At 38.0% G+C, this 14,578-nt stretch overlaps 2 protein-coding genes across 3 annotated transcripts in view; one reads left to right on the top strand and one right to left on the bottom strand.

Annotated features, from left to right (window-relative positions):
- Positions 1 to 461: 461 nt before the first annotated feature.
- Positions 462 to 2,966, top strand: sod3 (superoxide dismutase 3, extracellular). The gene is made up of 2 exons (XM_015394947.1): positions 462 to 618; positions 1,669 to 2,966. Exons 1-2 carry the CDS (start codon positions 605 to 607, stop codon positions 2,300 to 2,302), a joined length of 648 nt encoding a protein of 215 aa, XP_015250433.1. The 5' UTR covers positions 462 to 604; the 3' UTR covers positions 2,303 to 2,966.
- A 196-nt stretch (positions 2,967 to 3,162) lies between these two features.
- Positions 3,163 to 14,578, bottom strand: part of LOC107097684 (coiled-coil domain-containing protein 149-like) — a 15,066-nt gene continuing 3,650 nt past the window's right edge. Inside the window, exons 2-13 of one of the 2 annotated variants that reach the window (XM_015394930.1) lie at positions 11,997 to 12,158; positions 11,863 to 11,901; positions 11,565 to 11,672; positions 11,320 to 11,436; positions 10,589 to 10,761; positions 10,400 to 10,472; positions 8,676 to 8,760; positions 8,416 to 8,563; positions 8,228 to 8,304; positions 6,194 to 6,229; positions 4,379 to 4,453; positions 3,163 to 4,284 (exon numbers count right to left, since the gene is read on the bottom strand). In XM_015394930.1, coding sequence (XP_015250416.1) covers positions 3,818 to 4,284; positions 4,379 to 4,453; positions 6,194 to 6,229; positions 8,228 to 8,304; positions 8,416 to 8,563; positions 8,676 to 8,760; positions 10,400 to 10,472; positions 10,589 to 10,761; positions 11,320 to 11,436; positions 11,565 to 11,672; positions 11,863 to 11,901; positions 11,997 to 12,158 — 1,560 coding nt within the window. In that variant the 3' untranslated portion in view covers positions 3,163 to 3,817. The remainder of the gene's footprint in view (positions 4,285 to 4,378; positions 4,454 to 6,193; positions 6,230 to 8,227; positions 8,305 to 8,415; positions 8,564 to 8,675; positions 8,761 to 10,399; positions 10,473 to 10,588; positions 10,762 to 11,319; positions 11,437 to 11,564; positions 11,673 to 11,862; positions 11,902 to 11,996; positions 12,159 to 14,578) is intronic. The other variant, XM_015394931.1, reaches the window with a different exon arrangement.

The following is a 14,578-nucleotide window of genomic DNA, read 5'->3' as shown; positions in this document are numbered from 1 at the left end:
GATTGGTAACCCCGTCTCCTGCTTTCCTCTATCTTGTCTGCTGTCATGATTCATTCAGCTATTATTTCATCCAAATGAAAAATGGAGAACAGATAAGCAGATGGTTGTCTACAGTGAAAAGAAAGACTATCATTTACTTTTGCCTTCAGCTTTTTGGGAAAAACGAGAAGGAGCAATCAGCTAAGTGAGCTTAGTGCTTGGAAAATATCTTTCATTCCTTTTGAGACAGCATGGAAAGTCAGCTGAGTACAAAACATAGAGAGAAAACCAACAAGGGACAAGAAGAGGGGGATAAAACCTAGAATAAATAATGTAGGTCTATTCTATTAGCATTTCTCTATCTGTATAATGGGTGTGTTTTATGTGTTCTTCTCAATTCAGAGGGCCCCCTGCCCGTTGTTTTTTATCCTTCCAAGAAAACAAGCATTCAGTGATTACAGGCAAAAACTCTCAACAATGAAAACCAGCTGAAGAAAAGCCCGCTCCACCCCTCATCACGTGAACGCGCACTGACGCGCACGGACACTGTTAGGAAACAGCTTCATCGCCCTTTAGAGATCAACCAAAGAAACATCGGAGCGTGTTGCTGCTTTCATTGCCAACCATGCGTCTAAACAGGTAAGTGCGCGATGATTTTTATACATTTTTTTTATTCATTGCACAGCAAGAACGGGATCAAATGTTTTTTGTTTTTTCAATTATGGAAAGCTTACTTAAGAAGTTTATGAAAGCCTTTAAAGCGGTCAGCCAGTTGCTTTTATAGACATAAAACAAACAGAAGGACAAGATCTGAAACAAAACAACATGTGGCTATAAAAATCCAAACATTTGTTCTATTAATCTGATTTTAATATCAATGAGCTTCAAAAACACAAATCCAGGCCATACCTTCAATACAGTTTTCATGGGAAAAAAAACCCCCAAAAAACATTTTTTTTTCTTCTTCTGCATCTATGCTTTAAATTCCTAGTTGCAAGAATCTATCAATTAGAACCAGTCTTGTAAAACTGTTTCCCCCGGATCATTTGGAATAGGTTCCAATTTGGACACATAAATGCAACATTTGTTGGATTGATCTGATGTTTTAAAGCAGCTGGCTTCCCATGATCACCACTGTGCATACTTTAGTTTTTGTTCTGTCCTTTTTTTATTCCATCCAAACAGAGATTTTTTTATATCTTGCCATTTTAAAGATATAATGGTTACTAATTTTTTTTTGTTGAATTGGTCAGCGGTCTCAAACTCCAGCTCCAGAGGGTTGATTTCATCCCTACGTTATCACAACTCAAATGATTAGATCATTAGTAGGACAGATGGGAGTGAACTTTGATTATGAAAGCCCTGCTTTAGCCAACCCATGTTATATATTATTTAACAGAGTTAAAAAAAAAAAAAAGATCTGTTATTGTTTTTTAAGTTTAACATCTGCTAGTATACATTTATCTATGCCATGTTTTACATTTAACAGCTGATTGGATGGTGTAATATCTCTTTACCATCAGTGGTGAAGATCTCATCATAAAACTCCCAAGTTGTTTTTTTTTCTTCTAAAGACTACAGGATAATTAACTTAAAATATGTAATTGTTGATTTTGGTGCTTATTATGAAATTAATGGCTCACATAATCCATTCTTTTGCATTGTTTGACTAATTCCATTGTGCTCCAGGTCATTGGGTGGACTGCAGGCTGCTCTGCTGCTGTTTTTGGCCTGCTGTCAATGCGTCTCAGCACACACCGATACTCTGCTTCCTCCAGAGGTCTCTCAGTACAATGGAACCCTGTATGCAGCCTGCAAAGTGAGACCCAGCACTTTACTTCCCGAGGGGCTTCCCAAGGTATACGGCCAGGTGCTGTTCAAACAGGAGCATTCAGAACAAAGGCTTCATGTCCTTCTCCGCCTTAGTGGCTTCCCTGAAGAGGCTTCTTCAGAACCAAGAGCCGTGCACATCCATCAGTATGGAGACCTCAGCAGGGGATGTGACTCAACCGGTGGCCACTACAACCCATATGGTGTCAACCACCCTCAACACCCAGGAGACTTTGGGAACTTCTCCCCTCAGGAGGGGAAAATCAGTGCACTGATTGAATCAGATGCTACGCTGTTTGGAGGCCTGTCTGTGCTTGGAAGGGCGGTGGTGATCCATGAAAAGATGGACGACTTGGGGCGTGGCGGAGACGCCGGAAGCCTGTTGCATGGCAATGCAGGCCGTCGGCTGGCATGCTGCGTCATCGGGATGTCCTCCTCCAGCCTTTGGGAGGTTCAACATCTGCGTGCTGCAAGGCAGTTCAGGAGGGGCTAGGCCCAACACATGGGAGTGTTGTTCCCCACAGAATCTATCCCAGTATTTAAATAGGTTTCCACAAAGATACAAAAAAAACAACTAGTAATTGCTTACTAACAGTTGAAATTACAGTATTTTATAGATAATAGCTTTTCTGACAATTTCACTTGAGCTAAATGAATCAAATATGAGCCTACATGACTTGTCTAAACCTGTAACGTTTTTCTTTGAACAATAAAAAGTTATCATGATAAAACTTTGTATAAAGTAGCAGTCATGTTTTCTGAAGTCACAAAAATAATTCCCAGCTATATGAACCTCTGGCTGTATTAACAAATCTCTGTTAAACTTATTTTTTTCCTCAAATAGAGCAGCTTACATGTCTGTAAGTTGTTATTTTCCTGTTCATTGCAGTTTCCACAAGAAATTGACCATTCAAACTTATGGGTGGTTATCTGTAAGTAAAATTCAGATAGAGGCATTAATAGAAATATTTTACTGCACAATAATGTGTAAATACCCATTTTTTTCTTGCAGTCTTTGTAATCATCAACTATGGCAAAAAAAAAAAAAGGGTAAGTTTTATAACAGCTGTTATATAACAGTGAAGCGATGCTTTGGATCAAAAACCAAACTGAACACTAATAATTGAGGTTTAAGAAAAAAACAATGAGGGTGTCTGAAAATATTGTATTTTATGTGATCTTGGGGGAAAATATTTTGAAAAATGACAAAGAGGATTTCTGAAGCCTGCATTAAAAGTATCCACAGAGAAAAAAAGAAAAAGATGTTTTTTTTTTTTGTGTAGAAAACTCACATTGTGAGTTTATGAGCAGGGTGCAGGATTGACGTGGGCAGCACCAGAGAAGAAAACATTAAAAGGCTGTACAATGTTTTTGATAACAGTGCTAAATAAAGGCAACCACCAAGGCATTAGAAAACAAAAAACAACAAAACTTAAATTTGCTTTAATTCCCCACAGAACAAATATACTCAGGTATTATATAGATTATTTCACTACAATAAAATATTTTAGGACATCTCTTTTCCAGGTGTGTGGAAATACCTTTGGCCATCAATGTCTCTTCGTTGATCAAGTTTAAGAGACCGCAGGTCTGAAATATGCCTCTAAATGGATCAGTGATAAAATCTTTAATGTGACTAAAAAGCAAAAGCTATAGGAGTCTGTTTGTGGTAACGTCTAAAAAAATAGAATGTCTCTGAAGTGATGCATCACAATAAAGCGTAAAGTAGGACTACATCAGACATGAGACAGATGTGCTGCATTTAATTATAGCATCAGATAAGCTCTGCTTCAAAGATTAAAGCTGCTCTGTGCTTCGTATCACCTTAGATCAGCTTTTCTTCCTGTGCGTACTATTTAACAGCCAGCAGTGGGCGCCGTTAAAGCAGCAGTTAGGAAATCAGGCATTCAGTAATCTGAATGTGAAAAAGAGACACAGCTGAGACCTCTCCAACAATCAGAGCTCAGACAAAGCTAAGAGACCTGCTGTAGATCCACAGGATCTTTTCCTAAATGCTGCGAGACAAGAGAGCCTCTTCTGGAAGACTCCGAGTATCGTCACTGCTACAAAGAAGAGCCTCCTCATCTGATTGGACGTCCCTCTGCTGCCTGTTCTCGGCAGACCTTATTTCTGCTTCTTCCACCCGTCTGTTGCTTCCTTCTGGTTTCCATCTTCTTGTGATTGGTTCAGAGCTCTCACAGTGATGACTGAGATCGGACGATGAGGGAAGTTCACTCGGACAGGCGTCACTCACAGTCTCCTGGTGTAACGAATGGGTACGATCTGTCTGAGTCTGCAATCTGTCACGTTTAGGGCAGTTTTCACTGTCTGCTGCCTCTGCTTCGGCACTCTCTGGGCCTTCCTCTGGCAGCTGCTGTGAAAGGGTTGGATTGGACGCTTCAAGAACGGTAGATGTTTGGACCTCATCTTGAGCTGGATTGGCTTTGTTTAGGGCAATTCCAGAAACTCTAAAACCTGTAGAAACAAACAGATAATAATAAAAAAAGCATTATTACTCAGTTTGCTTACAGATGGGAAAGACTAATAAACACTCAAACTGAATATTTACCTTCCTGTTGAGGAGGATCAAGCGATTCAACTTGCTGAGGTAAACGTGTGTTCAGGATTATAGCATCTTTTCCTCCTATTATCACAACATAATATTTAAAGTTAGTTCTTCTCAATAATAAATGAGTTATTATATTATAGAGTGGCTGTAATGTTTTTTTTCTTTTGTAATTGCAGTTTTGGTATGATGCCAAAGCATCAACAACGGTTATATGATGAAAAGAAGTGTATCAAAGCAGGTAGGACATGAAATGAGCAGAGCTAAAGTAAATGGTAGGGGTGTAACGGTACACAGTTCAGCAAGTAACTCCATTTATAAATCATTTTAAATTCAACAGGAAAAAGAAAACCTTAAATGTTGGATTTTTCTTTCACTTTGAGCATAAAAAACAACAGGCATAAAAAGTGAATTTGGTTGTGAGGCGAGGCAAAGGTCTGAGGCTACTGTATATCACACAAATCGTTATTTGGTTAAAGTTGTTTTTGCCAAATAAAAAACGAATAAGGGATAAAAATAAAGTACTAAACACTTACCAAAGTGGCTTGAAACTTTCTAAACACAAGCGACACCCTTTACTGTTTTTAATGATATTTAATAGATGGTACTATGAGTGGAAAAACACATATTGTGATTGGGGATGCAGTGAAAATTCATCTGAAAATGACCTAAAAGTGCATTTTCAGTTTTCGACTGATAGACATTTAACATCGAAGCAACACGGCCAAAGCTTTTGATGACCTGAAAAACAGCCTATCCTGCACAGGGGGAAAAAAAGAAAAAAAAAAAGATTGCAAGCACACAGCTCAGCCAGGATGCAGAGAGCAGTGGTGGAGCAGAGTTTTTCAGAGATGACGGGTTTTGAGGATGTGTGAGTTTTAATGCTGCACATCAGTCTGACTGCTCGTTCAGGTCAGTGGCACAAACATTATAATAAAGAATTCCAAATGTTCCCATCACCATTCTGAGAGGAAAGCAACATGGAAAAGGAAACTGACACCGAACATGACCACTGTCTGTCTGTCTGTGTTTTAAAAGGCAAGAAAGTTTCCAAGGGATTCAATCAAGGCAAAGGCCATAACACAAAATACCAGAGGAAAATAAATCTTTTGATTGTAATTAATAAATTGTAAATAATTTATTGAATTGCCTTAAGTTTAGTGAAGGTTAGTAAAAGTAGACAAAATTGCATTGGTTCTAATACTTGATATAATTTTTTTCTAATGTTTCAGTTTTCGGCCTCGGTTTCCTAATTTTTTTAATTTCCATTCATCCCCAATTGTGACTTTTCTGGCTTTCCATACATCCACAACACAATTTTAAACACTACTGTTCATAACCAAAAACCCAACACACTGATCATTAGAAACAGACAATCCAAAGCTGCTGTTATCATCAAATGCTAATCTTCCAAAGTCTACTGAAGCCGTAGTTTGTTTGCAATTTGTAAATCATCAACTCTACTCTTATCCCATCAAACTCTGTTAAAGCTGAAATTAAATCAGAAAAGATTTATTTTCAGATTGTTTTTACTATGCTCAACATCCTGGGGAGAAATTAGTTTATCAATTCATTTGCTTTTGATAGAAAACATAAAAACTATTTAGCTGCAGTTTGTAAAAATGAGTTTGTACAATTACTGTTGCCACAGAAACATGTACTGTTACACCCCCAGGAAAAAAACCCCCTCAAAGATAACAGTGAAAGAAACATAGAAATATATGTATATATTTACATATATATGTATATGTAAATATATATATGTATGATATTTAATGTCAGATTAAATATAAAGGTGTTTTTAAGAGAAGAACCTACTTCCAAACCCTCCAAGAGACACATTATAAGTCAGGCCTTCAGGTAGCAGAGAGAAAAAGAGCAGGAGAAGAAGAAGTTATTGTAAACAAAGTTTAGTTTGGTTAGCGCAAGCATCAGGAAGCTTTAGACTTCTACAATGAGAGAAGTTTTTTTGGCTTTATTGTTAATAAACGTGTTAATAAAAACCGACATATTCCTCTTTACTTTCAACAACTACTTAATCAATTGTTTGTTTTTTGTAGGTAAATTAAAGAAATTAAAATTCCACTCTGAAATCTAACTTGCAGAATACAATAAAACCATTTTCATGAATGAAAGGTTCCCTATTTGGGGGAAATGAAGGAAGAATTTGTAGATTGTAGCATCGTGAGAGAATTAAAGATTCTATGCAAACAAAGCATGAAAAAAAAGGTGCAAGAAACAGTCTTATCTGAACTGTATATTGTAAAACTATTTTTAGGTCTTTATTGTTTCTGGCCAAAGCTATGAGGAGCGACTGTGGAGGGCCTGTCACTACCTGATCTGGGAAGAGTGTGGCAAAGTGGTTAGGGCACTGTGCTCAGAATCCAGAGGTTCTGAGTTCAAGCCCACAGCCGGCACTCTGGGTCTCTGAGCAAGACCCTTAACCCCACACTGCCCCCGGGCGCTGCACAGTGGCAGCCCACTGCTCCACAAGGGGATGGGTTCAATTCAGAGAGTTACATTTTTTAATAATAATAAAAATAAAATAAAGCTGGATCCGTACCATCAGCTCATTTGCGCATGCGGAACCAGATATACATTCGGGTCGCTTTCGAATTTATTTTGTAAAAAATACCTAAATTACGTTTTTCCCTACCCAAAAATAGTAAGATTAATAAACTATAATGTGTTAAAGGTTAATAATGTATTTCCTGAGAAAATAAATGCATAAAAATCCTGTTTTATCACTCATCTGTGCCCCTTCTGCATCGGAAATGGGATGCTACTTCCAGGAGGTAACTTATATTGTATATATATTTATATTATATATATTTTATATATATGGGATTAGAGATTGCATTAATGATTGAAGACTAAATTTGACTTTTGAAAATCTAATACTAAATTCCTGCACCAGCTGCTAAATGCCATCTCGCCCCGTCTCCTCCAGCCATGCTCAGTGCCATTTATTACTGAGACCTTTATCTATGGTGGTGACATCTTCCCCAGAGTTCATGAACTGCATTAAGCCCACTCCATGCAATTCCATTCTTTCCATCGTCCTTCTCTCCAGACACAAATTAATTTATCTATTTTTTGACTTTTTACACGTCTCACTGTTGAATGGAGCCGTCAACGGCGCAAGGTGACTTTCTGTGTAGAACTACAGCACTGTACCACAATCTATCTGGCGACTTGAGCAAGACACGAGAAGAGGAGGATCAAGCTTTCCTAAGACCCGCCCCCTTCTTCTTCTGATTGGCTAATAATGTTTGTTTCTGAGCGCTCCTTTGCTACTATTGGTTGAGAAACGCAAGATGGATTTTGATTGTCTTTTTTATTTACTTACCATCTATTTATTTTCGAGTGATTTTAAAAAAAATTTTTTACACACAGGCAACTGCTACGAGCCAGAAATCCGGCCTGGGGCCGGCATAATTAAATCCCTGATAATGCGTAATCTAAAGAAAGAATCAACTACAATGTAGATGAACATGGATTAATTATATCTTGCCCGACTAGTCTGAGCATGTCCGATGATGACGTCAGACAAGCGTAGAAATGTAAAAAGCATCAATGGTCTCAGAAATAGTCGTAATACATTTTTTGAAGATGTGTATTAGCATTCTTTAGTGAGTTAAGGATAGAAATAAGTAATTTTAATACCATAATTACATTACTTATGGAAACCTGGATGTATATCTGGTTGCGCATGCGCAAATGAGCTGATTGTACGGATCTTTTTGCTGGACGGATTGGTTATTGACAGGGTCCAAGGAGCCAAAGGTGGTTGTGCAGCAGCAGGTTAGCCAGATAAACGTCTCGGTACTCTAAAGTAAAACATGTATCCACCTGGAAGGCTCCACAAGCCAGAAATCTCAAGAGTTTTTAGCTTCTTCTCCAGTTCTGCCACTCGGTTTCCAAGAATCCTAATTAGAATAAATAAAAGATGGTTACTACCTTCACTGGTCAGAAAAAGAAAAAAAAAAAGCCAGACAGAGCAAACAAGGGGATATAAAGAAGAACAGCAGTTTCAGTACTTGTTGATTTGGCGTTGGTGCTGGACGACCATGTTCTTTTCATGGATGGTTTCCAGCAGGGCTGTGGCCAGAGACTTAAGGTCTGAGATGGATTGAGGAGTCACTGGCAGACTGCAGCCGTTCTCCTCAGAGAGCAGCAGTTCCTTTACTGCAATCCACACCCCACCAGACACAGGTCACAGCAAAGGACGTTTATCGTGAGAAAAACCAAAAAAACAATGAGGTTTAGAAAGAAATCTTTGAAATGTGAGGTTTCTGACCTTGTTTAGCAGAAAGGACTCCAGTTAGAGCGCTGCTGTTGGGTTTGCCGCTCATTTTGCAGTTCTTCCTGCTCTCCAATGCGCTCTGAAATTCACCATCAAGTGTTTCAATGGAATGTAAAACAAGAGCAACAACAAATAAAAATGTACATGAAACCAAAGCTGCCAAGTTTCAAATAATTACAAGAGTGAGACTTTTTTTTTATGTTGATTTATAGCTAAGCACAGATGTCTTCCCTCCATGCCAGCTGCTCTAACTGCACTGTGGCTTCCAGCTAGTCTGAATTAACCAGAAAATAGAAATCAAACAAGAATTTGGACAAAGGTTTGATAACAGTGGAAGTTCCAGGAAATTTTCACAGGGCTGGCCAAGCAGGGATCAATGTGCACTGAGGGGGCACCAAACGGAAACCGAAACCAGTACAGGGTCAACCTATGCTGATCCCAATAAACCTACATATGAACCTACATCTATATTTTCCAATTAAACCACTAGAGAGAGAAGAATTAAATGAGGTCCTTGCTAATAAAGCTTCACACATATTTATAAATTGGTGTCGTTTGTATTGATTAATGCTTCTACATATTATATACATAAAATTTCTTGAGTAGTTGATATTTATTTTTAATAATATAGAAAAACCCTAAATCTAAATAATCTTTAATTGTAGTACATCATAATAAAGATTTCATCGCTGTATTTTTCAATTTTCTTTGGTTAATATACTGATTTAAAAAATGTTAAAGTTTGACATTCTATATTATGTAATTATTAAAAGGGGGACCATGCTCCCCCTGGCCCCCCTTTAAATACGCCCATGTTTGACAATATTTTATTTCAAATAAAAAAAAACAATAACATGGTTTAGATGGGGACATGTCTAATGTTGTATTTGTTACACACTTTGGTGGCTTATTTGAGAGCTGGTTTTGGATCAGTTCAGCGCATGTGTGGTTCTACACAGGGGCCAGCAGGGGCCAGAGCCCCTGTAAAAATGGTCCAGGACCATATTATGGCCCCTGAACTGAAAATAAAACAGAGGAGAGAAAAAAAAGTGTATTTTCCCTTGACTTAAGGAGGTAAGACAATTTGCAGATGATTAATAGGATTTATGCTTAAAATAAGAAAAGAAAAATCTCCAATCTTTTTTTTTTTTTTTTTAGATCTATGTAACTCTGTGTAACTCTAAATCCATTTCTTATGATGATACGTGATAAAGAAGATAATTTTACATTTGTACCTTGGAACAATTTAACATTTTTTTCTAGAAAATTTACTTTACTGTCAGCTTTAAGCTTCAGCCGTAGTAAGAAAGGATCACACTTTATGTCCACTAGTTTAATAAATGTGCAACCATGGCTTCATGGCTCATCTAAAACACTCTTGCCCTAGGTTTCTGTCTTATTCTTTTGTTCTATGCTCCCAGATCCCATCCAGATTGTGAGAGACACTAAGACCTGCCTTACCTCGCTTCTGATTGGTTAATATTGTGTTGTGCCTTCTGCTGTTGGTTAGTTTTAGCCACAAAGGACTGATGGATTGGTCTAGGATTGTTATCTGAGTCAGTCAATCAGAGTTACTTGTACTATGGCAAGCCGTATTGAATGAGGAAATAAGCATTAGAAATGCCAGTTGTTGCATGGTGCGTGAAAATGGGTTTAATTGCATGACTGTCACACTCAAGGCGTGAACCTTGGCAGGCCTGTGAAGTAGTTGTATCTACCTTGTACTTCACTAAGTTAGCTTTAAGGAGGTGAACCTCTTCCTGCAGCTGGCTGAACCGCTCATGCAAGTACCTATAACAAAAGGAAAGCCTTAATAATATGGAGTCAGCTAAAAATATATATTTTAAGATTAACTAATAAAGTGTTAAAAAATTACAAGTTAAGACCTTTTATTTACGAATACCAACCTGTTCTCCATGCAGAGGGCATCTATGTCCAGGAAGCGGCTCTCATCGCTGCCCATGATGTGGTTCATTTCAGTGTTGAGTCGGTGAGCCTTCTGCTGAAACACGTCCCGCTCTGCTCGGACATCCTGGAGCTCATCCGTCAGTGATTTCACGCTGTGCACTAGCACCTCGTTCTGCAAGAATGACAAAAAATATTTATACACATATATATGCATAAAGAACTGTAACAAATGAAAATAGATAGTTGTGTGCTTTAAGTTTTTAGGATATGAAATATCAGATAACATCAAATAACAGTCAGTCTCCACCTGACCCTACATTCTGCAGCCAAAAAGGTATCAGCAAATCACAGCCAATGTGTTTTGTTTGAACTATACCTTGTTGTGTTTCAATAAGTATCACATTTATTTGTTTAATGTCAACTAAAAATAAACATGCAATAGTCTTCGGTCTCCTTCTATGCCTGCTAACCATTTCAGCTTCAGCATCTTCCAACCAATGTTCTCAGCATCTCCACCTGCCTATATGTGTAAACCATCTTAGTCTGCTCTCCTCAGCTTAATCTCAAAAAACCTAACATTACATGATCCTCTGATGTACTTACTTCAGATCCTATCTCTGAAATGAAGCCTTTAAATTTGTCAAAACAAACCAAACTACAGAAAGTCTCAGACTGATAAAATGCTGGTGAAGGTGAAGAGATGAATCTACATCCAGCAGTCAGGCCTCACCTGCTCTCTTGCTTGTTCCAGCTGCTTCACCAGATCTTCTCTCTCATGTGCAGGAAAATGTCGAACACCCACCTCCTCGTCCCCCAGCCTTTGCTTGGTGATCGTCATCCGCAGAAGCTGCAGGAGGATCGAAAAAGATTTCTTAAATAATTTATTTTATACAGAACTTTTTGTATTTCTCCAACCATATCACAGCTGAACACTGACATTTAGTGAACAGCTGCGTGTGGATATGATGGTGATACCTTGTTGTCGCCCTGAGCTTCCAGCAGCCGCTGTTTGAGCTCTTTGACCTCCTCAGAAAGCTGACTGTTCCTTTCTCTGGAGTCTCTTAGCAGCTGAGACAAATTCACCTGAGGGACAAACTGTGTTTAGATGTTTAAAAGTAAAATGCAAAGAAAAGCTGTGGCTGTGTTCCATCAGGAGAGGGCGTGAGTAGGATTGTACTCTGTCATTAATACTGTCTCATCTTGACTTCAAACAGCAGCTTTGGGATGTCAGCACATTGAATGTGAATAACATAACCAGGATGAAATCACTCACTTGGTTTCTTTTGTCAGGTGGCAGACAAATATCTCCGTCCTGTTAGTAGAAAAATCGAAGAACAAAAGGTAAACACAGATATTACCCTGTTTTCCAATAGGAAATCTTTTAAACTGACGCATTCTTCAGCTTACAATGAGTTCTCTGTACTTCTTCTTGAGCGCCTGGTGCCGCTCGCGGAGCTGGTTGGCCATCAGTTTGTACTGATCCCTCTCCTGCTGACAGCTGTCTAACTCCTTGGAGAGTATCAGAAGAGCTTCTTTTTTACTCTCCAGCTTGCGCTTACAAACCACGAACTGCACATATGACACAGAGACAGCAGGAATGTTTGTTATGTTTAGTAACAAGGTGACATCAAATATGAGAGAAGTTCTAAATCCATTCGGTTAACGTGATTAAAAACCCGACCATCGTGCACGCAAGGGGAACGTGTCTCATTGTGTAATCTAGAACAATATGAGCCATGTTTTTTTTATTACTTGATCATACACTGAAAGTATCCAACCAGCACAACTAACTTGACATTAATTTATTGAATTCATCATTTTAAAAGTCTTGCCAGTAATCTAATGGGACATTTAATTATTTAATTGCTCATTTTACAATGTAATTGTATATTTAATATTTGAATCATTTACTTATTTAGACAGCTAAATAAGTAAATATTAAATCTATTTCATTGCACGTTGAGTTATGCAGACAGATAGTTTACTCGCATTCTAAAACGCAGCACAACAAAATTGTTTAAAAAGTGAAAAGTACCTAAAACAGTGGCACCATAGCTACTAAAAATACCTGAAAGTGCAGGTGGTAAAGTACACAACATTACAACGCATACTAGATTAGATTAGATTAGATTAGATGAGCTTTATTGATCTCACAGCGGAGAAATTCACTCATCACATATTGGCATAGTAATTAAAGAAGGTGCAAACAAGGAGGAAAAAGGTGCATTAAGAATAAACAATAAATAAATATATATATATATTTCTTTTTATATATTTATATATATATATATATATACAGTATATCAAGATAAATAAGGATTAAGGTGCAAGTGTACATGTATTGCACACAATGAAAAACAAAATAAAATAAAAAATAAGAAATAAAAAATAAAAAGATAAAAAAATACAAGGTAGTAGCACAGAGGTTTGAGGTGACATATGTACAATCCAGGTGGCTTATATACAGGTGGATTTACTTTAACGTTAAAGTGTAGAAGTTAAGGAACAATGGTGAGGTAGTGGTATGACTATTCTATTCACATATATTTCACAGTCCGCATATTGCACAGAATATTGCACAGTCAATAAATAAAAAAATATAATATAGCTGCACAGTGGTTTTAACAGGAGTTATTGTGGTTATAGCGCATTATTATAGAGTCTGGTGGCAGCAGGAATGAATGACCTGCGGTAGCGCTCCTTTTTACAGACAGGGTGTCTAAGTCTTTGACTAAAGGAGCTGCTCAGCTGCTCTACAGTCTGGTGCAGGGGGTGAGAGGTGTTGTCCATGATGGATGTGAGTTTGGATAGCATCCTCCTCTCAGCCACTTCCTCCACCGAGTCCAGAGGGCAGCCCAGGACAGAAGTGGCCCTCCCTACCAGCTTATTCAGTCTCCCACCTTTTTCACAAAAGGTGGGGGTATGCACCTCTGATGTAGCAAATTTTTACCTTGCATGATTAATCAGCTGTTTCTGCTGTCGCCGTCTTCTTGGACGTTCTTATTATGCACATACAGATGGTCGGAAGCAACATCGCCATTACTAGCTGACATATCAATACGGGAACAACCTTCCCAATAGCAACACAGTATTAAAACTTTCTTCCATTACTGATCTTTGGTCAGTGTTAGATTGCAGGCTCTACTTCTCCTGTTTACTACTGTGATGCGTTATGATGTAATTTGTATGAGGACCTATGACGGCCATACACTACGTGGTGATTGGTTAATTCCCTTCAAACCAAATGGAAACACACAAATCCACATTTCCTTTTTTTTCCTTTCAATTTTTTCTTTTTTTTTTACTTTTAAAAGCTTGCTTAAAATTCTAATTTTGTTGGGATGGAAACACGGCTTGTGAATTTATATTAATTCAACTGAATCTTAGGGTCCCACATCTTAGATTCTATATAAGTTTTCAGGTAAATAGTAATGGTTAATATTAAATTGATACAAGGGACCAGTCAATTTCAGTCCCTTCAGTCAGCTCATATCATAAGAAATTATTTTAGTATCATTTGTTCAGTATAGAGGTCACCACAGGGGCTAGGACCGGTCCTATAGGGGCACTAGCCCCCAGTAGGCCCCCATCTAAAACCGGCCATGTTGCAGCGCAAAAGGGCCAGAAAACATAATAACACAACATCATTTTAGAATTTTATTTATTCATATCACAATTAATACTTCCAATTGTACCTTTTAAAATCAAAGCAACAAAACAACACATTAAAGTTTGAAAAGTAAACTAATATGCTAAGGTTATGGATTGTGAAAATACTTTTTACAGGAAGATAAACCTGACTTCCTTAAACCAGAACAGGTTGACGCTGCAGCAGCTGAGATTTATGCGCATTGTTGACCTGGAGAGCAGTTTCTATCTGTCTGTGGAGCCAGACTTAGTTTAAATAACGATAGCTAACTTCATTTTCGGACCAAACTGGATACATTAGCGGAGATATTAGAACTAGGGTTGTTAGAACTGTAAATATA

This window comes from Cyprinodon variegatus, unplaced genomic scaffold (genome assembly GCF_000732505.1).
Source record: "Cyprinodon variegatus isolate N-32 unplaced genomic scaffold, C_variegatus-1.0 Scaffold715, whole genome shotgun sequence".
Classification (NCBI taxonomy): Eukaryota; Metazoa; Chordata; class Actinopteri; order Cyprinodontiformes; family Cyprinodontidae; genus Cyprinodon; species Cyprinodon variegatus.
This window is presented reverse-complemented; position numbering and strand designations above follow the sequence as displayed.